The 24,448-nt window shown below is 42.1% G+C and overlaps 1 protein-coding gene across 19 annotated transcripts in view; it reads left to right on the forward strand.

The window, feature by feature from the left end:
* GRN (granulin precursor) overlaps positions 1-24,448 on the forward strand; it is a 1,029,241-nt gene that overhangs the window by 411,624 nt on the left and 593,169 nt on the right. For all 19 annotated transcript variants that reach the window (XM_069237890.1, XM_069237896.1, XM_069237897.1 and 16 more), the window contains exon 8: positions 21,449-21,608. In XM_069237890.1, coding sequence (XP_069093991.1) covers positions 21,449-21,608 — 160 coding nt within the window. The remainder of the gene's footprint in view (positions 1-21,448; positions 21,609-24,448) is intronic.

The raw sequence follows: 24,448 nt of genomic DNA on the forward strand, positions 1-24,448 counted from the left end.
AAGGTGCTACTATGGTCTTTCTAGGAAACATTCCAATGACTGAAATATGTAAGGCAGCCACATGGTCTACGCGTCATAACATTACTGCGTGGATGTGTTAACACAGCAAGCCACAGTAAGACAAGCAGTACTACGAACTTTATTTCAAACAACTTCAACTCCTACAGGCTGAGCCACTGCTTTTGGGGAGATAACTGCTTACTAGTCTATGCAAAGCATGTGTATCTGCAGCTACACATGCCATCGAACAGAAAATGTCACTTACCCAGTGTACATCTGTTCGTGGCATGAGACGCTGCAGATTCACATGTGCCCGCCCGCCTCCCCGGGAGCCTGTAGCCGTTATGAAGTTGATCTTGAACACTTGTAAAATTGTAAATATATCGCTTTAAACCACATTATGTACATACATATTTACTCCATTGCATGGGCACTATTACTATAATACACAACTCCTACCTCACCCTCTGTGGGGAAAACAATCTAAGATGGAGTCGACGCCAGAGCGCAATGGAGCCAAAAGGGGAGGAGTCCCTCGATCTCGTGACTCAAAGACTTCTTCGAAGAAAAACAACTTGTAACACTCCGAGCCGAACACTACATGGCGGGATGTGCAAAGCATGTGAATCTGCAGCGTCTCATGCCACGAACAGATGTACACTGGATAAGTGACATTTTCCATATATATATATATATATATATATATATTCATTCTGCCCCGTTGAGCCGAATAACCATCGAGCTGTTCCCAGACTCTGGAAACGTGCGACTGCAACGCGCTGATCGTGACGGAGCTGCGGGCGCGTTTGCTGGCGGATGTGTGATCCCTGCCGGCCCCTCAGCTTCTTCTGTGACGAAAGGGCGGCGTGCCTGTGAGCACGGAGGAGCGAGAACGGGATGGTTGGAAGAGGACTACTCAGCTCAGACCCATGGTAAATAAACAAATCAATATAGTATGAAATAATAGACATTTATATGCTCAAGGTGGGGCAGCGATTTCTATTATCAGAAGTTACAAGCTAACTACGGTAACAATTGTGTTTGCACACATTAGAAGTGAGATTTGTTTCATAAAGTGAGTTATTTATAACATTTTTAAGTTAGATGATACTTGCTAAGTGTGCATAAGACTGTGTACGGTGTGGAGTGGGCTTTTTTTGCATTTTGAGTGGTTGCCCACAGACTGGACAGTTTTCAATATTGCAGAATTTGTTAATTTTGAAAGAAAAAATGGCCTCCTCATTAGAAGTTCAAAGAAAAGGGAAATCCAGTAAGTTGTTTTTCACCCAGCAGATTCGTGATAAGGATGGTTTACAAGGAGGATCCAGTGTAGGCTCAGGCTTACAAATACAACTTATGTATGATAAATTAAAAAACTTATGAGGAAAGAACTTTCAAAGTGGTGGGAGATTGAATCCCTCCAACAATATAGTGAGGTTGAATGTGTCCCAAGAGGTTTACGTATTTATACAATTCCCTCTTATGTAGATCCTGACCCGGAATTACTGTAGGAATGGGTTGAAAATTCTAAGACTAGCTCTCTTAAACATGATGAGGATTCTGATTAAATATGCACGGAAGGATCGGGATAAAATCATGGAGGTGATTGAGATAACCATCAAATCCATTCTCACTCTGGTTTCACTAAGTGCTTTTGAGGAAGTGAAGGGTAATTTGGACAAAAAACTCTCCAAATTTGAGGAAGAGATTAACATGAAAAAACAGAGGAAATTTATACGTGACTTAAAAGACTATCAATCAGGGAGGATTCTTACCTTCCATCATAAATACGATCATATGTACACAGAAGATTATAAGGATCTGACACCTGTAGGAGATGCTGGTAGCTCTGGCATGGATTTGGGACTAACAGAGGAAAGTGATGTATCTGATGGGAATCTCTCGGATGCACCAGAGATTACAGCTGAGAAAATTCGAGAGGTTGATACTAGTACCAGTAGATCTAATTTTTTAAAACAGTTTCGCCTCTTAAATCAAGGAAGAATAGACCAGAGGAAGGATTTTCAACCCAGGGGCAGAGGATGAGGACAGAGGCAGAGGAAGAGGAACCGTGCAGCGAAGGCACGAAGAAAGAAAAGAAGTTCCTATTACAACAGCAATGACCACAAGAGCATGCAAAGTCCTACATTGACTGTAGTTAACTTGTCCAACAGAATGTTAACTAAGGAGGAAGAAAGTCTCCTAGCCATTGGACTATCATTCTGTCCTACCAATAATTTTGACTATGTACAGACCCGGATTGATCTTTTTCACTTTACAAGAAAACTAAAATTTTAAAAATTGTATAAAAATAAAGTAACAGTTGAAACTGGTCTGAAAAGAACTGACAATATTAGTAAATTGTGCATTTCGGATGTCGACTTGTTACATACACTATCTGTATTAGACGATGATATTGATGCGCATGATGACCCATTTGTAAATTTATTTAATTTGGGTATAAATACTGAGCTGTCATGTCCTAGCCCTTTTAGACCGAAATCAATCTTTTTGCCTGCTTTTCAGAATGAAGCCATTCAAATATTTGAAAAAGATATGATAAACCAATTTAAGAAGATGAGACACAGCTTAAGGAATGTCGAATATGATAATCTTTCTAAAAAACAAAAAATGGTTCTGGACAGCCTTAGGAAGGACCCAGATATTGTCATCCGGGAGCCTGACAAGGGGGGCAATGTAGTTGTTCTTAGCAAAATGCAATATTTGGGGGAAGGAATACGCCAGTTGAGTAATGATAACTGTTATACTTATGCTAATCAGGCAGAGTTGAAAATGTCTAGTCTTGAATATTATGGAAAACTGGTAGACTGGAGAGATAAGGGTCTACTGGAATGGGATGAATTTCTTTCTAAAATGTGACCATCCGAAAATCCCAGTACTATATCTCTTACCTAAACTGCATAAAGACAAACAAAATCCTCCTGGCAGACCTATTGTATCAGCTATCGGTTCATTGCTTGAAAATACTTCACGATACATTGATTTCTTTCTTAGACCCTTTGTGGAGTGTTTACCTTCCTATGTGAAGGACACCACACAATTTATAAGGATGATGGATGGTCTGGGAGGAGAATTTCCTTTTTCTAACCTTAGATGTAACCAGCTTATATACGTGTATCCAACACGAATTGGGTCTTGAAGCAGTCACATTATTTAAGAGCAAGACCTTTGTCATACCTCATGCATACTGAAATGATCTGTGACATGATATGGTACTGTCTTACCAACAACTTTTTTCTTTTTGATGATCAAATATACAAGCAGATTCAGGGTACTGCGATGGGTACATGCTTTGCTCCAAGCTACGTGAATTTATTTATGGGTTGGTGGGAGGAACAGGTATCCTCTATTACAGCCAACTATGATGACAATGTGGTGTTATGGTGCCGATATATAGATTACATTTTCATCACCTGGAGAGGTGATGTGGATTCGGCACTTAACTTTGTGACCACTTTAAACAATAACCAATACAATCTTAAGTGAGCAGCATAGCAGTACATCTATCCAGTTCTTAGATGTTGAAGTGAATGTTGAAAACAACTTGGTACAGACAAAGCTTTACAGGAAAGCAACAGCAGGCAACAGTTTGTTAAATGCTAAGAGTGTTCACCCTCCTAATTTGATTAGGAGCATACCATATGGTGAACTCCTGAGAGCAAGACGAATCTGTAGTACCGATAAGAAGTATCCGCAGGAATGTAGGACCATGTGTACAAGATTTAGCAAAAGAGGATATAGCGATAATACTATTCGACAGGCTGTGAAGAAAGTTGAGGGTGTAGTAAGATCAGAGGCACTGCATCGCACACATCGACACAACACGTCTGAGGAGAAGATTAGGTTTATTACGACCTACTCCAATCAAACATTTAATTTGAGACGAGCACTTACTAAAAGTTGGCACATTCTTCAAACTGACCCGGATTTACAGGAGTTTGTGTGTGGTAATCCTGCACTAACTTTTCGTAGGGGTAGGTCGCTGAGAGATAATCTTAGTCCCAACATGGTGCTTAGTAACATCAAATCGGACAGTGGCAGATCTGGTATCTCAGGGTTCTATTGTTGTCACCAGTGTAAAGCATGCAGATACAGCAAAGACTGTAAAAAAGTAACATGGGGTGTTGGCCGAGACGAATATGCCATTAAGGGATTTTTCACATGTAACACCGATTTCTGTGTATACTGTCTACGATGTCCATGTGATAAGATATATGTGGGCTGTACGATTCATAAAGCGAAAAAGAGAATGCTAGAGCATGTAAGAGCTAGCTGTAATTTTGATCGCAGTTATCCGGTGGCACGACACTTCCACGAAGTACATCAAGGTGATGAAAAACAACTTACATATTTGGTCTGTGATCAAATCAAACTTAATTCACGAGGTGGGGGACAGACCGAAATTGTTAAGGATTCTTGAATCAAAATATATTATTAAATTCATGACCCTGTCCCCCAAAGGGTTACATTTAAGTGAAGAGATGAATACTCATCTTGGTAGCTAAATGATTTTTTACTGATTTTCTACTTAATTTCTGAGTTTCTTGTGAACTTCTTTTGAGTAATCTAGAGAATTTTTGTAAATTAATGTGTTATATATATTGTCGTATATTTTGTATTTTCTTTTGGGGGTTTGTACATTTAATGTATTTAATTTTGGTACAAGACATAAAATACAATGTGAAATGTAAAGTATTTGACATAAGGGGACTTAGTTGACAAATGAGTAAGTGATCACTAGAGGTATTATGGCCTATATAACCGTTATAAGATGGCGTCTATTAGTTTACTCAGTTACATATCTATACTGTGGTTTGAAGTCCTTTCTTTATGTCTAAGTACCTGTATGTTCGATGGCATCTGTCGCTGTAGATACACATGGTCTGCATAGATCGCCATCTGGTGTTGGGTCGGAGTGTTACAAGTTGTTTTTCTTCGAAGAAGTGTTTTCGAGTCACTGGACCGAGTGACTCCTCCTTCTGTGCTCATTGCGCATGGGCGTTGACTCTATCTTCGATTGTTTTCTTTCCGCCATCGGGTTCGGACGTGTTCCTGTCGCTCCGAGTTTCGGAACGGAAAGATAGCTGAAAACGGAAGATTTTAGACGGTATCGTTGCGATCCGGTTCGAGATAAACACATACGACGACGCATTGAACATCGAAGCGCTTCGGTGCCCTTCGGGGTAGATTTCGGCACACCGTCGGGGCCTAGTCGGCCCGACCGCGTGGAGAACAACGCCGATGGAACGGACCCCGTTTCGATTCTGCCCTGAATGCCACAACAAATATCCCTATACGGACCAACACTCGGTCTGTAACCTGTGCCTGTCACCCGAGCACAGCGAAGAATCCTGTGAGGCCTGTCGGGCGTTCCGGTCCCGAAAAACTCTGCGCGACCGTCGAGCGAGAAGACTGCAGATGGCGTCCACGCCAAAGGAGCATCGGCAGTTCGAGACAGAAGAGGAACAGGAGGAATCCTTTTCCATCCAGGATTCAGACTCCGACGAACTCGACAATACAAAAACTGTGAGTAAGACGTCGAGATCAGAAATTAAAAAAGGCAAAAAGGCCCAGGGGACGCCACTGCCAACCGGCCATGGCTCAACCCAAATTCACGGTGACCAACAATCGGCACCGAAAAAGGCCCATTCAGTGTCGAGATCGTCCGACTCCGGTCGAGACACCGGCACGCAGCCTCCTCGGGACCGAGAGAGTGCTAAAGAGAAGCATCGACACCGAGAGTTCGGTGTCGACACGGATCGACGCCGAGACAGTGGCGCCGAAGACCATAGAGGCCAAGATTTTTCGGCACAGAAGAAGAGGAAGGTTACCTCGGAGCCGAAAAAACAAACAACAGGGTTTTCGGAGCCGAAAAAAAGCACCAACAGACCCAGTTTCAGGCTCCTATACTGAAGAACATTCTATGTCTTCACAAATGAAAAGACACAGATTCGAACAAGAACTGCAATCCACTGAAGTGGATCACACGCAAAAGCGTATCTTTATTCAGCAGGGGACAGGGAAGATCAGTACCCTTCCACCTGTCAAAAGAAAGAGAACACTTCAGTTTGGAGCACGAGAGGCTCCTCAGCAACAAACAGCAAAGACGGTAACACCTCCTCCCTCGCCTCCACCTGTAACTCCGGCTTCGCCAACTTACACCCCGTCACATTCGCCAGCTCACACCGCCATGAGCCACGACGACCAAGATCAAGACGCGTGGGACTTGTACGATGCACCAGTGTCTGATAACAGCCCAGACACATACCCAACTAGGCCATCACCACCTGAGGACAGCACAGCCTATTCACAAGTGGTGGCTAGAGCAGCTCAGTTCCATAATGTGGAACTACACTCTGAACAAGTAGAGGATGACTTTTTATTTAACACCCTCTCCTCCACCCACAGCTCCTACCAAAGCCTGCCTATGCTCCCAGGCATGCTACGCCATGCAAAGGAGATCTTCAAGGAGCCAGTTAAAAGTAGGGCAGTAACGCCTAGAGTGGACAAAAAGTATAAGGCGCCTCCTACGGACCCTGTATTCATCACCTCTCAGCTGCCACCAGATTCTGTGGTGGTAGGGGCTGCCAGAAAACGGGCAAATTCACACACTTCTGGGGATGCACCTCCCCCAGATAAAGAAAGCAGAAAGTTCGAGGCAGCCGGGAAGAGGGTCGCTGTCCAGGCAGCAAACCAGTGGCGCATCGCAAACTCACAAGCGCTGCTAGCGCGATACGACAGAGCCCACTGGGATGAGATGCAGCATCTCATTGAACATCTCCCAAAAGATCTACAAAAAAGAGCAAAACAGGTTGTTGAGGAGGGTCAAAACATCTCCAACAATCAAATACGCTCCTCTATGGATGCAGCAGACACAGCCGCAAGGACCATTAATACGTCGGTTACCATCCGTAGGCACGCATGGCTCAGAACGTCTGGATTCAAGCCAGAAATTCAGCAGGCAGTACTTAACATGCCAGTAAACGAAAAACTTCTGTTCGGTCCGGAGGTCGACACAGCCATAGAAAAGCTCAAAAAGGACACTGACACTGCCAAGGCCATGGGCGCACTCTACTCCCCGCAGAGCAGAGGATCTTATACCACCTTCCGCAAAACACCTTTTAGAGGAGGGTTTCGGGGTCAGGCCACACAAGCCAGTACCTCACAGTCCGCACCGTCCAGGGACAGTACAGGGGAGGCTTTCGGGGCCAGTATAGAGGAGGGCAATTCCCTAGGAATAGAGGAAGATTTCAAAGCCCCAAAACCACTACCAACAAGCAGTGACTCACACGTCACTCACCCCCCCCACACAACACCAGTGGGGGGAAGGATAGGTCAATATTACGAAGCATGGGAGGAAATAACTACAGACACATGGGTCCTAGCAATTATCCAACATGGTTATTGCATAGAATTCCTGCAATTCCCTCCAGACATACCACCAAAATCACAAAATTTATCAAAACACCATTCACAGCTTCTAGAGATAGAAGTTCAAGCACTACTGCAAAAAGATGCAATAGAATTAGTACCAAGCACACAAATAAACACAGGAGTTTATTCACTGTACTTCTTGATACCAAAAAAGGACAAAACACTGAGACCAATTCTAGACCTCAGAGTAGTAAACACATTCATCAAATCAGACCACTTTCACATGGTCACACTACAAGAAGTGTTACCATTGCTCAAAAAACACAACTACATGACAACCCTAGACCTCAAAGACGCATATTTCCATATACCAATACATCAATCACACAGAAAATATCTAAGGTTTGTATTCAAAGGAATACATTACCAATTCAAAGTATTGCCTTTCGGTTTAACAACCGCTCCAAGGGTATTCACAAAATGCCTAGCAGTAGTCGCTGCACACATCAGAAGGCAGCAAATACATGTATTCCCGTATCTAGACGACTGGCTAATCAAAACCAGTTCGCTCATACAATGCTCAAACCACACAAATCAAGTCATACAAACCCTCTACAAACTAGGGTTCACCGTCAACTTTGCAAAATCCAACATTCAGCCAAGCAAAGTACAGCAATATCTAGGAGCCATAATAGACACGACAAAAGGAGTAGCAACGCCAACTCCACAAAGAATTCACAATTTCAACAGAGTCATTCAACACATGTCTCCAAATCAAACAATACAAGCAAGAACAATACTACAGCTCCTAGGCATGATGTCCTCATGCATAGCCATTGTCCCAAACGCAAGACTGCACATGAGGCCCTTACAACAGTGCTTAGCCTCACAGTGGTCTCAAGCACAGGGTCACCTTCTAGATCTGGTGTTAATAGACCGCCAAACTTACCTCTCGCTTCTATGGTGGAACAGTATAAATTTAAACAAAGGGCGGCCTTTCCAAGACCCAGTGCCACAGTACATAATAACAACAGATGCTTCCATGACAGGGTGGGGAGCACATCTCAATCAACACAACATAAGAGGACAATGGAACATACATCAAACAAAACTGCATATAAATCATCTAGAATTATTAGCAGTTTTTCAAGCACTAAAAGCTTTCCAACCAATCATAAACAACAAATACATCCTTGTCAAAACAGACAACATGACAACGATGTATTATCTAAACAAACAAGGAGGAACACATTCAACGCAGTTAAGCTTATTAGCTCAAAACATATGGAAGTGGGCAATCCACCATCAAATTCGCCTAATAGCACAGTTTATTCCAGGGATCCAGAATCAACTGGCAGACAATCTCTCTCGAGATCACCAGCAAGTCCACGAATGGGAAATCCACCCACAAATTCTGAACACCTACTTCACACTCTGGGGAACACCTCAAATAGACTTATTTGCAACAAAAGAGAACGCAAAATGCCAAAACTTCGCGTCCAGATACCCACACAAGCAATCCCAAGGCAATGCCCTATGGATGAACTGGTCAGGAATATTTGCTTACGCTTTTCCTCCTCTCCCTTTCCTCCCTTATCTAGTAAACAAATTGAGTCAAAACAAACTCAAACTCATTTTAATAGCACCAACGTGGGCAAGACAACCCTGGTACACAACACTGCTAGATCTATCTGTAGTACCCCACATCAAACTGCCCAACAAACCAGATCTGTTAACGCAACACAACCAACAGATCAGACACCCAGATCCAGCATCGCTGAATCTAGCAATCTGGCTCCTGAAATCATAGAATTCGGACACTTACAACTTAACCAAGAGTGTATGGAAGTCTTAAAGCAGGCCAGAAGGCCATCCACTAGACACTGCTACGCAAGTAAGTGGAAAAGATTTGTTTGTTACTGCCATCATAATCAGATACAACCACTAGACGCAACTCCAAAACATATAGTAAATTACTTGCTCCATTTACAAAAAGCAAAGCTAGCCTTCTCTTCTATTAAAATACACCTTGCAGCAATATCTGCATACCTGCAGACTACCTATTCAACTTCCTTGTATAGGATACCAGTCATCAAAGCATTCATAGAAGGTCTTAAAAGAATTATACCACCAAGAACACCACCTGTTCCTTCATGGAACCTAAACGTGGTCCTAACAAGACTCATGGGCCCACCTTTCGAACCCATGCACTCTTGCGGAATACAATTCCTAACCTGGAAAGTTGCCTTTCTCATCGCCATTACATCTCTGAGAAGAGTAAGTGAAATTCAAGCGTTCACAACACAGGAACCTTTTATACAAATACATAAAAATAAGGTCATCCTACGACCTAATCCAAAATTTTTACCAAAAGTTATTTCACCGTTCCATCTAAATCAAACGGTAGAACTACCAGTTTTTTTCCCACAGCCAGATTCTGTGGCTGAAAGAGCACTACATACATTAGATGTCAAAAGAGCATTAATGTACTACATTGACAGAACGAAGAACATCAGAAAGACTAAACAGCTATTTATTGCATTCCAAAAACCTCATGCAGGTAACCCAATATCAAAACAAGGTATAGCCAGATGGATTGTTAAATGCATCCAAATCTGCTACCTTAAAGCAAAAAGACAACTGCCCATTACTCCCAGGGCACATTCAACAAGGAAAAAAGGTGCTTCAATGGCCTTTTTAGGAAACATCCCAATGCATGAAATATGTAAGGCAGCCACATGGTCTACGCCTCACACATTCACCAAACACTACTGTATAGATGTGCTATCCGCACAACAAGCTGCAGTAGGTCAAGCTGTATTAAGAACTCTATTTCAGACAACTTCTACTCCTACAGGCTAAACCACCGCTTATGGGGAAAGAACTGCTTACTAGTCTATGCAGACCATGTGTATCTACAGCGACAGATGCCATCGAACTGAAAATGTCACTTACCCAGTGTACATCTGTTCGTGGCATCAGTCGCTGAGATTCACATGGGTCCACCCACCTCCCCGGAAGCCTGTAGCAGTTCAGAAGTTACCTTCAATTTTGTACATTTGTATATATATTATTTAAACCTTTAATAGGTACATACTTACACATTTCATTGCGCGGGCACTATTACTATAGTACAACTCCTACCTCACCCTCTGCGGGGAAAACAATCGAAGATGGAGTCGACGCCCATGCGCAATGAGCACAGAAGGAGGAGTCACTCGGTCCAGTGACTCGAAAACACTTCTTCGAAGAAAAACAACTTGTAACACTCCGACCCAACACCAGATGGCGATCTATGCAGACCATGTGAATCTCAGCGACTGATGCCACGAACAGATGTACACTGGGTAAGTGACATTTTCATTATGTTTGTATGTAGTACTCCCCCACCCGTGAACAAGGCTACGGCCGAAACGCGTTGGGAGGAGGACCATTTTGCATTTTTTCAATATATTTTTGAAACTGTCCATCGAGTGTCTTGATTTTCTGTCCTAGTGGGTGAGAAAACTTGATTTTTTTATATATATATATATATATACATATAAAATCGAAGTGAGATCTCAGTCCGCCCAGAGGGGTGTTGCGAGAACCGGTACGAGCAGGCCGGTAATTAATAAAGCAAAAAAAACAATGATAATACTCGCACACTCAGGTTTCAGGGACAAGAAAAAATCAATTTAATCCAAACACAACGAGTTTCGACTGACACAGCAGCCTTGGTCACGTGATATTTATCACCAATAAATCACCCTTTAAATACCCTCTTAACATTAAAAAAAAATATATATATATTTTAATATGCTTCTATATAAGTGTATGTATATCTTTTTTTTATATATATCTGCATTTATAACACGAATGTTCAGTATATGTGTACATGTACTTAAAACTATCTATATTCCTCTGAAGCTCATGATGCAAAATTTGAGTTAACTATTTTATATTGGGAATAAAGGATTTTCATGCTTGCACCCTCCATCCACGGTGGGTATAATGTTTATCAACAGTACTGCTGACTATTCAGATTCAAGCATGTGAATTTATGAAAGATCCAATACTGGATAAGAAAACAAGTTACTTACCTGTAACTACAGTTATCCAGTATTGGTATCTTTCATAAATTCACATGCGACCCACCTTCCTCCCCTTTGACGCTCGCATTTCCTCTCAGGTTATCTTTCACTCTCGTGCTGGAAAATCTGAAGGAAGGAGCTTCTCTGGAGAGTGTTCTAGAGGGTGCTGGTGCCTGATTGGTCAGCAGGCAGGTTTGGTTCCTTTTCACAAAAGGACATGGATAGACTATATGAGCATTTACTGTTTCTATTATAGCCTATGGCAAAAAACTTTTATTTGTTAATTATGGCTATTTTATGTACCGTGGGACTCCAGCTTCGGGGATGATTCAAGCATGTGAATTTATGAAAGATACCAATACTGGATAACTGTAGTTACAGGTAAGTAACTTGTTTTCCTATCCATTCATCCTGCTGATTTCAAAACAGTTCAAGAATTCTTTCTTTACCATCACTGACGGTAATACTATGCTGTATGGGCTGCCCAAAAAATATCACCTCTCAAGGCTACAGTTCATATAGCTGCTTGACTTTTTCCAGCTGCTAAAAAAAAAAAAATCTGACCTTATACTGGTAATTTTAATTTACCTTGACTGTTTACCCTCAGAAGCTCAAATTCATTTCAAGATGACTTCAAGGACAAACTACAGATTACAAGTTATCAAAAGGACACCAAAAGTAAACTGCTTTTCTTACTGTAAACCCTGAAAAAGATGCCTTGAATCAGTCTTTGTGCCACATGCTGAAACACTGGGACTGTGTTCCTGAGAACGAGACTCTGTGCCAACTTTTGCTTAACCACAGGCGAAGGTGACCCCTGCCTCCTGATATTGCAGGACCGCTCAGCTGCCTTCAACACTATCGGCCAACATACCTTCATAGGCATCCGGAATCTCGAATTGGATCACCAGCAATGTCTTTACTGGTTCACCTTCTACCATTTCAACACCACCAGTGTCAGTCAGTCAGTCAAAAATTCTTTATTTGGTCTTGAGAGACCATAAAAGCAGAAAACATTAAAATAACACAATACTTAATAATTAATTAATATAAAAACGTCACATACTCATTTATATATACACAACCATGATTAGAGTCCCTAGGTAAGTCCTCATTTACTCAGTGAGAATCTATAAAGTGCAATTTGCCATGAATGATAAGTTACAAAAATACAAGTACAGACAGGGAAAGCTATCTTAAATACAATAATCTACTAGATAAAAAGATGTGCTACTAAATATTGCCACTCAATCTAAGAAATGTATTTAAAAAAAACTTTTTCAAATCGATTCTCTTTCGTGTATAAATAGATGATGCTTAGCATAAAAATATTGATTTAAAATACTCTCCACCGTTTCTAGACCTAAGACAGCTTACTAACTTATAGGTATGCCCAATGAGTGAATTCTACACCTCAGACATTGCTATTAATCACGATGAATTAGCGGTTCAAAAGTTCATGTTACTGCCTTATCCAGAGACTTTCTCACAGAGATGATAGAGTTCAAGAAATTTGCTAAAACACAACATATTTCTATAGAGGGTAACATCTGGAGATATAAATACGCAGGACGACATTGTCGTAAATGGGAAGATCTTAAAAAAGGAATTATGAGAGGTTTTCTCGGTCTATCATACAATTTACAGAAAAAGACTACGTGTATTGTACTTTATGTTGACACAGTCACATGGACAGGCCCCAAGTTTTGAACTCCAATCGTTCATGATAGGGAAAGTTACCAGGTGATAAGTGACTAGTCTTAACCAAGTAAAGACTAAGCGATGTCTAGATTTTATTACATACATTAAATAAGGCTGCATGCTGACTGTGGTCAAAATTAGTTGATTGTTCATAACACTGTATTTCTTTGCCTCTACTGTCCACCTCAGTTCATCTAGATACTTGAGGGACAGAGACCTCAAGTCTTTTCGGCTTACTGTCTCCAGTAGTACTGGATTTGCATTATATTCTATATGACCCATATATTAAAAGAAATTCCTGATATACCTCAACCATGAGACTCTTAAGGAGAATCTCGAGACCATACAATCCCGTACAACTGCCCTGTTCAAGCTTGCGTATTCTGTGGTCCAGATTTTCTGCCATAACAGTATGGGCTGTACCATTATTATGTCCACTAAATGAGGGGCCCCTAATTGTGCGTGGCAGACAAATAAGGAAGTGCCTTTTGGTACCAATAAAAGATGTCTTAAAAAAAAAAAACGTTTTCTACAGTTTGAATCAAATTACAGTTAATGTGCTCCACTTACACCTGCCCCGTAAGTGGCGGTAGGGATACACTGTGCTCTGTATACTTTTAGCATGTTCTTTGGAGGAATCGTCCCTAACCGCTTAGAAAAATTCTTCAAAGCTGTGGTCGTCTTAATGGTCTGTAATTTCCTAATTTTTACGCACCGAGCCCAGGAACCTTCTTTGTCAAACATTATTCACAGATAAAATGTTGAAGTAGTATCAATTTCTCCGCCTTGCATAGTGATCAAGGGTCTTAGGTGAGTTACTTCATAATGTAAATTTTAGAGCAGTTCACATTGAGACCCAGATCTGACATAAATGTTACACTAGTTGTTCAAATCATAAACATTTATAAAGCGCGCTACTCACCCGTGCGGGTCTCAAGGCGCTAGGGGGATGGGGTTACTGGTGCTCGAAGAGCCAGGTCTTGAGTTGCCTCCGGAATGCGGGTTAAGTCGCTGAAGGGCTAATGGAGTCTGGGCCATGAGGACAGCATCGTCTGCATAGAGTAGGGCCAGAATCGGGTGGTGGCCAATTTGGGGAAGATCTTTACATTTACTTGTTCATTCTGATTCCAACTTGTTTATATGTATTGAGAACAAGAAAGGTGCTCGTACGCAACCTTGATGTACACCTCTATGTATACCAAAGGCTCTAGTGCGTTACCATCCTACCCCATATCTCACCCTTGCCCTACTTCCTGAATACATTTCCCATCTAAACTGAATTATTGTCTGGTCTACCCCTAGGTTTCATAGGATTTTCCATAATTTGTCATGGATTACACAGTCAAACGCGGAGGACAAATCTATGAATGCTAGATATAAATTACCTCCCCTTATCTTCGTATATTTCCCAATTATAATGCTTAAGTTCAGTCCCTGTTCGACCGTGCCTATCCCTTTACGAAATCCATATTGTAATACAGATAGAATGTTGTTTGATTCTTCCCATTCTTGTAATGAGTTTAAAATTATTTTCCCAGCTATTTTGGCTAGTGAGTCCAGTAGTGAGATAGGTCTGTGGCATGCTGGATTAAGACGGTCACCCTTTTTAAATATAGGGATGATGATAGACTCTAATCATGATGGTATAGGCCCTAAGATGCAACAAGCCCTCAGGACCTGTCAGCAAGGGGCCCCACAGATGTATGTTGGCCTTATATAAATCCACTGGGACACCATTGGGGCCCGGGGCTTTTCCAGCATTGCTTGCATTAACAGCCTCTACTACTTCCTCTAACCTGAAGGGTGGTGGTATAGTCACTTGTGAATTCTTTTGAGTGGGGTCACCGTTTAAGAGGTTGGTGAGTCTGACTTGGGGACCAGGGCATATATCTCAGAAAAGTGACCAATCAAATCCCCCTCCGTTATGGCAATCTCCATTCTGGTGTCTTGTCTGACCCCTGGCATTGGGGAATTGATTATTTTCCAGAAAAGGATATTATCGTTTATAAGACTAGCTTTATGAAGGGATTCCCAGTTTCTTTTCTTTCAAGCTATCTTTCCTTTTCTTGTTGGCCGCCTTATATTCCTGCCTCAGGTTGCGAACCTCAGTCAGACATCTTGTTGTAGCGCTTAAAGCATTTTTTAATCTTTTATGTGCTTTAGTGCAGTCCGAATCGAACCAGCCTCTTTTATCCCGCTGCCCCAGTGTTCCCCTTTTGTTGGTAAGAGCTCTTTTCACACCTCTAGATATCGAGGAAAAAGCACTAATGCATTTTAATGGGTCTATGTTATCACTAAGACAATCCATGAAGTCTAGCATATGATCGCTAATTAACTGCTTCAAAATGGCTTGTGGTTCTATTTGGGACCATCGCAATGAATATCCATTACGCAAGGATAATTCGATGTCATTAACCAAATCAGAATTATGCTTCTGGGGCTGTATAATAGATGTTAATGAGATCTGTAGACTCTGTGGCAAATAGTCGCTGATTGCTATGTCGTGAATTGAGTATTTGGAAAGGCAATGTGCAAAGTGGGTAGACATTAATACATAATCTATCACTGTGTCAGCTTCCCTACCATTAAAAGTTGGCTTAAATTGTGGGTCATCATAAAAAATGTCATTTGTAAAAGACAGGCCAAATATGTGCGCACGTTCATTCATGGCGCCACCTTGATGATTGTGTATAAAGTGAACCCAAGGCCCAATGTCTTCCTCAAGCAGGCTGCATATCTTTTCAGAAGATTCCTTACAGAGATATATTTTAAAATCTCCACCCCAAAAAATAAGGCTTTCTCGTGTAGAGTTTACACAGACTTTCTCTAGGTCTTCTCCCAACTGAGCAAGTGGAAACCTCACCCATAGAAACATTGTTGTAAAAATTAACGACCACTAATTGGATCGTCTTCCCCAATTCGCTCTTGATCACTTGATAATATACATTAGAAATTCGTATATTTAGATTTGTTAGGGGAGTCTTATTTGAAATGTATGTACATACACCCCTTTAGGCAGGCCGTGTCTTGAGGGTACAGCCGGAGTATATGTTCTGTACCCATTTATTTGGATGGAATTCAAAAGGCAAGTTTCCTGCAGGCATAGAAAGGGGAAATCTTCAATAAAATGTACCCATTCCACATTATTAAGCTTATTAATTAAGCCTGCCACATTCCAGAAGATTAAAACTATTTCCATTTTCTGTTGGTTCTGGTCCTGTAAATTAGTAATAGGAAAACTTGTACCACTGTAAACACTAGGAGTTAGTGGCCTGAGTTGCTCATCCTGCCTTGGCTGCCCCCTTCTGTGTTTTAAGGGTGCCATCGTATTAGGTGTTTTCGTCTTAGATCTTCAAGGGTTGACAGGACTTGAAACCGATTACAGGTGGGAATGGAGTCTGAATTGGTTAAATCAATTAGATGGCCTGGTCGGGCTCTCGAACAAATTTGCCCAACAGTCCTTTGATAAAAAATAACCCAACGGTAGTAGTGAAATGCCATGATGGTTAACTTGCCCTGCCCCAATCTCATGGATGACTCTCTAACAATTCCGGGGTTTTAAAAGGGAGGGCCACACAATCTCCCTCCAATGATTTCTGGCTGCTACCTATCCATTTGACTCTCCTCACCATCTTTGTCGTCAAAGAGGGGCCCGCCATGCCGGGATCCATACAAGTTCTTATTCAGTTCATGGACTTATTCCTCAACGCTGTCCTAGTTTCCCACTGCTGGTTGGCCAGAACAGGGACGTTGGCCAAGATCACTACGTATGCTGTCGCCTCCGGGGGGAAATGCAAAAAATCACTTGGTGGCTATAGAGACTCTGATGTAGTCTGTCTTAAATGCTTCTCCCGAGGGGTTTTATAACAGGCCGGGGCACTGCTCTCTAGTTGGAGTCTCTGCCTGTGGTTGCCTAGTAGATACCGGCTGTATCAAGGGATGTGGTTTAATTATGTAGCTTGAAGTTAAATGTGCCGTGGTAGAGACTTTTCTGGGGAAAATCGATTCCCCAGACTGTAGGGACTTCTTAAGTATTAAACCAGCTTCAAGATTACTCTCTACCTTTCTCAGTCGGTGTGTGAGAGAGTCTAATGAAGTCCTGACCGATAATTTCAGAGCGTTTATTGATTCATAAATACTGGCAAGGAGTTTTGATGTGGATTCGGCTGATTTTGTTTGTGGTTTTCTTCTGATTTGCTTTCTTTAATGGGTGCCTTCCTGCCAAATTTACTGGCTCATTCTTTGCATTTTTAATAGGGGCATTCTCTACCCTTCCTATCAAAGGCTTTCTTGGGCACTTCGGTAAAGGCAGAGAATCATCTGAGACTGATATTGTATCCATGATGGTTTGGACACATCCATTTTTATCACTATTATTTTCCTGGTTCTCAATTACCTCTACAAGTTCCCGTATCTCTATTAATATGGCCAGGCTGTATTTCAGGAGTCATTAGCGGGAGTGAGATACAATCAGTGCATGACAACAGTTTTTCTTCAACACAAGAAGTTTGCTTATGAATCACTTCCCATTGCCCCTGAGATGTATTTTAGTATGGAAGTACGATCTTTTACATTGGGAGAAGGATTAGAAGTTGGATGCTTTCTCTTACCCATGTTTATAAAAGCTACGGATAATCCTTTTCAAGGGGAAAAATATTGTTAATTCTGTGTTCTTTCGCGTTTGTGCTAATCAGTCAAGTACGTACGGGATAATTCCCCCACTAATAAATCCCCAGCTGAAAATGCTATACAAGAGCCCGGCCCCAAGTTACTGCCGGACTACTCCGGATATATATATATTTGTCCTAGGAGAAACAAGCAGGTGTTTATCGGTAAAGATGTAACTTGTACTGTTACTGGTCTCCTAGCGCCACTAGGACTATCACAAGTGATTAGCCTTGTCTGTAAAATTAAATGGTGTAAGAAAAAGCACTCCCACGTTCTGTTGAGTCACGAGCCACCCTTCAAAATCCCTTTATCACAAATATTTAATGTTAGGGGGATGGCCCTCCCTGGCCTCCTTTGGGCACAGATGGGCGTGGACGGGCCCACCCGTGGCCTGGATGCCCCCCGTGCACGTCCTGCGCTGTGGTAAGATCGTTTGTGCTTTATATCGCTGTTCAGGTGGGTCCTCCCCCCGCCGACTGCAAGGGCTGATGGTAGTTGTGGTCCCTGGACAACCACCAAAGGTGCACGCATCCCACGCTGCGGTAAGATTGTTTGTGCTGTATAGTGCTGTTCAGGTGGCTCCTCCCCCCCTGCCGACTGCAAGGGCTGATGGTAGTTGTGGGCCCTGGACAACCACCAGAAGTGTACGCGCCTCCCCACCTACAGGTCACAAAAGATACCGTTCATCTGTTGAGTCCCCCAGGATTCCATATTATCTCCCGTCCTCTTCAGAATTTACATGGAGCTGCTTGGTGTTCTACTCGCAGATGTCAGCATAAGGGTTAACCAGTATGCTTATGAGACACAACATTGCTAAAGTCTCCTGTGCTACAGACATCCAGTGCCTCAAACTCTGTTTGCACCTCATCTAGACATGGATGTCCAGCGTTTACCTAAAACTCAACTCAAACGAGACAGAATTCAGTTTTTTTGCCAGCTACAATAAACAAGATACAGTAGAAACCCGGCCTTGTCACCTGAACCTTGACAGATTTGAGCCCCAGCTTTCACCGAAAGCTAAGTTGCTCGAATCCCCCTGGATACTGACCTCCCCTTTCAAGGAACACATTGGCAAAAAAGTAAAGAAAGGAACAGCACACAAAAAATCGTCATGTTTGCGAACATATCGTCCCATTAAGAGCTGCAGGTAGTTCTAGCTACAATTTCAAATCATAAGCCACCACCTTTCCAAGGCCATGCCTTTACCCCACTTCTTATAAGAAAATGTCAGTTTCCTATGCCCATAATAAACCACGGGTTGAGTATCCCACTGCATCAATATTAAGAGTGCACAACCTGTCTTTCCCCATCCCCTTCCAACCAACCCATAGGTATACAGTGGTTGAACTTGGAGACTGGTTCTTATGCCAGTCCCAAAACGGCCACCAAACCTTCCTGCCCTTCTTAAGCGCCCTATGGCCTCTCTTGACATAGATTTGTCTCTCCAAATTAAAACTTGCCAAGAGCCAGTCAAGACCTTGCTAAAAGGTAGAGGGATCCTTATCAAGCCAGCACAATTCTATACAAAGGCGAGCCATCCCCATGGCTATAAAAAATAAATATATGTGCTGCAGTTGGAACCCTGTCATCACCAATTCCCAGGATATGAATTGGGGTTGGTTTGATTTTGAGGTTGAGACTGACATCCAAGAATTTAGCAATCTCCCCCCAGTAGTATTTGAGGCCCCGGCAGCTTTCAAACATATGCGAAGCGTCCGCTTTTAAATATTGGCACTGAGGACATGTAATAACCCCTGTCCTACCCCAGCTCGCAATTGTCCGGGGAGTATAATTTAGATCAAAGATTGATTTATAATGCTGTGCTTGTAAGTTGACGGAAATAAAAATTGTATGCCCTAGTTCCAAAGAGTCCTCAAAGGCCTGTTTCAAAGCCCCAAAAACATCATGCCACTTCTCACAATATTTACCTATATCATCCCGCTTATATGAACTCAAAATACCATAGAGCTGACTGATCAAACAAACCTTTCCACACACCAGATCATCTAACCATCCTACGCCTCTGGAAACTGTTGACTCGCCCATCTTGCGACTCAAGTCTCTGGTTTGTAAAACAAAACAAAAAAAGCACTTGAAGAAATCTTTTCTGGGGATCCCAAACATGATTTGTAATGCTGCAAAAGCAACAATACCATCAGTGGAAAAAAATCCCCAAAACTCTTAATGCCACAGGCCACCCAATTTGCCACTGGATATCCCCTAAAGATACCTGGCAGATAAATTATCCCAGATTGATACATAATAGTGGAATCGCTCCATCCCCAGTTTCTTACAAATTGGAGCCCAGACCTTGTGGGCCCCCTGAAGTACTTTAAAATGACCTTCTTAAAATAGCTAGGCTCTAGTAGTCTCAGCAGACTACCAAGTCTCTCTTCTTAAGAAAGTCGAGCAGTTTCTTCCAGAAAGTGACTTGAGAACTGCTGTTCAAACCCTCATGTATGCATTTGGATAGTGGTAATGCTGGACTCCATGACCAATATCTCCTTTTAAACCACCCATTGATTGAATAGCTGTACTCCATGACCTCAAAGATTTAATGTCTATGGGCATCCTTTACACCACAGCACATCTCATCAAGGGCCTGGAGAAATATGATTGCATCACCCCATCCTGATGGAACTCTATTGGCTCTCCTCGCTGTCTGCACCATCTTCAGAAATCAAGTGCATTGTCTAAGCCATCAGGAGCAGCATCCCTGTTTAACTTGCAGTCAAGCTCACCATCTCTGGTGGTTCTCGGCACGCATGTAGCCAGACACCATCAAACTGCAGAATAAGAAGTGCAGGAAAAAATAAGGAAGCCAGCCTTTTCCATCTATGCCCACAGGATCTGGCACAATATACCCTGTATCAATCAGGACCGCCACAACACTGCTCCAATTTTGGAAAGAGTTGAAGCCTCACCTCTTCAAAAAAAAAAAAAAAAAAAATCACTACACAACCATGCTTTCTGTCCACAACCCAGCTTCCTTTCCTATAACCCGTTGACTTTGCTTGTATTTGACCATGTACCTCACTCTGCCACCTTCTGGCCAGGTTCACGCTTTGGAAATAGCATGTATGCATATGGTATCTTTCAAGAAAGATCTAAAATCACACTTGATCAAAATGTACCTTGTTTACTTTATTTATTGGGATGTCTATAGAATATTCAATCAGTACACAATATTGTTTTTCCAGAAGATTCCAGAATGCTTAAGGTCAGAATGTTTCGAATGTTTAACGTGTTTCCACTGTCATCTTTTACACCATATTCAAGATGTCTCCTTTCGTTCTCTATCAGTTTTATTTTAAATGCTCCTCTGCTCCTGTATCTAGGTATTCACAATTTACAAATGCCCTAAATTAAGCAATAAATAGAAGACAGTAAATGTACACTACAACACCTAACTTGGAAGATAGGATTGTAATAGAGATTAAATTTTTTTGGTCGAATTTGTGCGTATCAGCGAAAGAGAGCTATACTTACTGGTTCCTAAAGACTTTGTTGTCCTACATACTCACGTATGTTTTTGCCAAAGATAATCTTGCTTCAGACCAACTAGTACGTTTGTTGTGTATGTAAAATGAATTTTTATATATTTCTTTCAGGCTGTTTGTTGTGATGACAGTGAGCACTGTTGTCCACCAGAGACTGAGTGTGACCTGAGCCATAACAAGTGTATCTCTGAGACTGGTAGTAGTCCTATGCTGATTAAGACACTGGCACAGGAGCCGCACTTTGCAAAAGCTTGGCCCCAAAAAGAGATTGGTGAGTTGTGCCAAGATTGTGGAGACCCAGGACAATGTAATGCTTTTATGAAATTAACATGCTTCTATGTTCAGTTTGCATCTAACACCCCACTTATGGGAACCTTCTGGCATGTGTTAGTAGATTTGTAAACTGCCTGAGCAGATTCAGAAGGTGTGAAGCTGCAAAATACACTGCCTCCTTGTGTGTGTAAATTTGAAACATCCATGTGGTCTGTTTAATTTTTCTTCTGACATAAGCATATACTTCTTTCAGATAAGATTATTTGTCTTCACTGGTTTGCTTCAAGTGGGGGGTGGAAGAAAACATGTGTCTTCTGTCATCTATATTAACAGAATTGATTTTCATACCCCTAAAGTGAAAGGAGCTTTACACCAACCTTCTCTTGACATTGCCAAGTAGTGTTGTGGTGTTAACTTGATTCTCTGTTTAGATAAGAGTTGAATTATTCTGATCAGGGCAGGAGTTTAAATTTGTTTATTCCCTCCAAACCTTCAGTAAACTATAAAGCCGTTTTGGGGCAGGGAGAAGGAGCGATTGTCGCAGTGTACTGAACTTCATTTAGCCACCCAAGAGATTTAGAATCATTTGTGTCTCCATAGGTGGAGAAGTTGATGTTTGGTGAAAGGCCCTGGGGTTTACATCCTTCTATCAGCCTTATCTGACAGTGATATCAAGACACATCTGTTCTAAACTACAATCCATGTCACACTGATTTATAAGGCCACTGAAGTGGAGATGCCTTTTTCCCATCTGACTGGTTGGATCTGACCAGCTCGATTTGATACCTTTGTAATTTTATCCACAATCAGTTTTTTTTGGGGGGGGGAACGGTCACCAGTGGGAGTATCTTTGCTGTATTGTCTAAGCTTCACTGACCCTCTGAGATGTTTGTCCTAGTTGTTACTTTCTTCCCAACCAGCTAGTCATCAAAAGTCTGTATCACCCCATGCAGTGATCTCTGATAGAGCACCTTGTCATGCCACTTCTCCACTAAAGTACTTTGCAATCCTCATGACAATTACTTTTGTTTTTTTCTTTGATATCTGGAATCCAGACGCTGGGAACTTCAAGACACATTTTTCTCCATAGTGGGGACCAAGGGTCCTTGCACTTTTGCAAACCAGTCTATGCAAGAAGGGCACCAAATGTGCCCTTCAAAGCAGTCTGGTGGTGTGGAGAGGCCACTCCAGCCCAGAGACAGCTAGTTATTTCCTACAGGAAACCTCTAAGGAACCCCTAGAGTACATGGTGTTATGCAACTAACACTGGAATCGGTGAATTTGCATGATTATGACATGTTTGATACCAAACATGCGTAGGTTCGGAGAAACCATTATGTAGCTGAACTACTCGTACTAACCAGTGTCCACAACATGTCTAAAAATAGTTTCCCTGCACTTACAAAGTCCAGAGAAAGGAGTCTGGGGTATGTAAATAAATAGTTTGGATGGGCTCCTATGGGTGGCACAATACATGCTGCAGCACATGGTAGACCCCTAGTGTACCAATGCCCTGGGTACCCAAGTACCATATACTAGGGACTTACATGGGTGCACTAGTGTGCCATTTTGGGGCAAGAAAGTTACCAAGCAACACAACTTAGAGGAGAGAGCACAGCCACTGGGGCCTGGTTAGCAGGATCGCAGTGAACCACAGTCTAAACATACTGACATCAGGCAAAAAGTGGGGGTAACTGTGAAAGATTGTTCTTTCCTACACCGGATTAATGAAAAAGAAACTCCAGAAGGTTCACCAGCTGAAGGAAAACAAGAGAAGACATTCATGGGGAAAAACACGCAAGACCTTGATCCAGGCACAGACTGCGTTGCAGCTAACGTAAAGGAACACAGGGAAAGTTACAAGATACTCAGCATATTAAGTTAAGGACTACCAGATGCTAAATCTCTCTTAAGGCGGTTTCTCCTCCACTTAGGGCATGTAGGATTCATAACTTTAGTAAACCTATTAATTCTAAAAAAAAATTACTACAGCCACATGTTGAAGCAACATGCAGAATTTAAGGATACTCAGACACAAGAGGCAGACAAACGGAACAATTCCAGTGATGAGGTTCGGATACAATAAATCCTGGAATCTGAGGAGGACAAGCCTGTTTAAGAATATCCCTTTCCTTCTAACTAAATATCGGCTTAACATCCAGTCATAACAAGCATTGGAAAAGCCAGTAGGTCTTGCCTATGCAAGAACTATTTGCTTTGCCAATGTGTTTTAGCCATGTTGTACACCACCCCGTGGCTGCTGTTTAGTGGGAGGAGAAGTTAGTGGCATAGAGGGAAGGGAGAGTGTAGTGTTGTGCAGTGTTATGTAGTGTACAGTGAAACATATTCTCCTGAAGCTGTCTAGAGCGAGATTGGCCAGCAAATTGAAACCAGCCCAGCAACTGCTGACCAACGATGACAGAAGAAGTGATAGTGACAGACGCCAAACAATAATAGGTAATGAATGGGCTCTAATCCCTTTCTTGGTTTGATGTAATAGATGTTGGAGGCAAAGCATGCTCTCTGCCTCAGGCGGGAGCTAAAAAGAGCTGTCCCTCAACATGGAGTGGAAGTGGCAGAGGTGCAAAAGTAAAATTACATCCTCATGTCCTTTGTTGCACACAGAGTAAAAATCAAGTACTTTCAAATGTTGAGCAATGAAGTCAACCTTGTGGTGGAAAAAAAAAATTTCCACTGCAAAACTCGCTAAATATTTAGGGGCATACACCAAAGTGCAGACCAAACTGTGCAAAATGATCCTACCAGCATGGCACCTGAGAAAGGCCAGCTCCGGACAAGGAAATCTAGCCTAGTGCATTGATACTGCAGTAAAAAGGG

This window comes from Pleurodeles waltl, chromosome 6 (genome assembly GCF_031143425.1).
Source record: "Pleurodeles waltl isolate 20211129_DDA chromosome 6, aPleWal1.hap1.20221129, whole genome shotgun sequence".
Lineage (NCBI taxonomy): Eukaryota > Metazoa > Chordata > Amphibia > Caudata > Salamandridae > Pleurodeles > Pleurodeles waltl.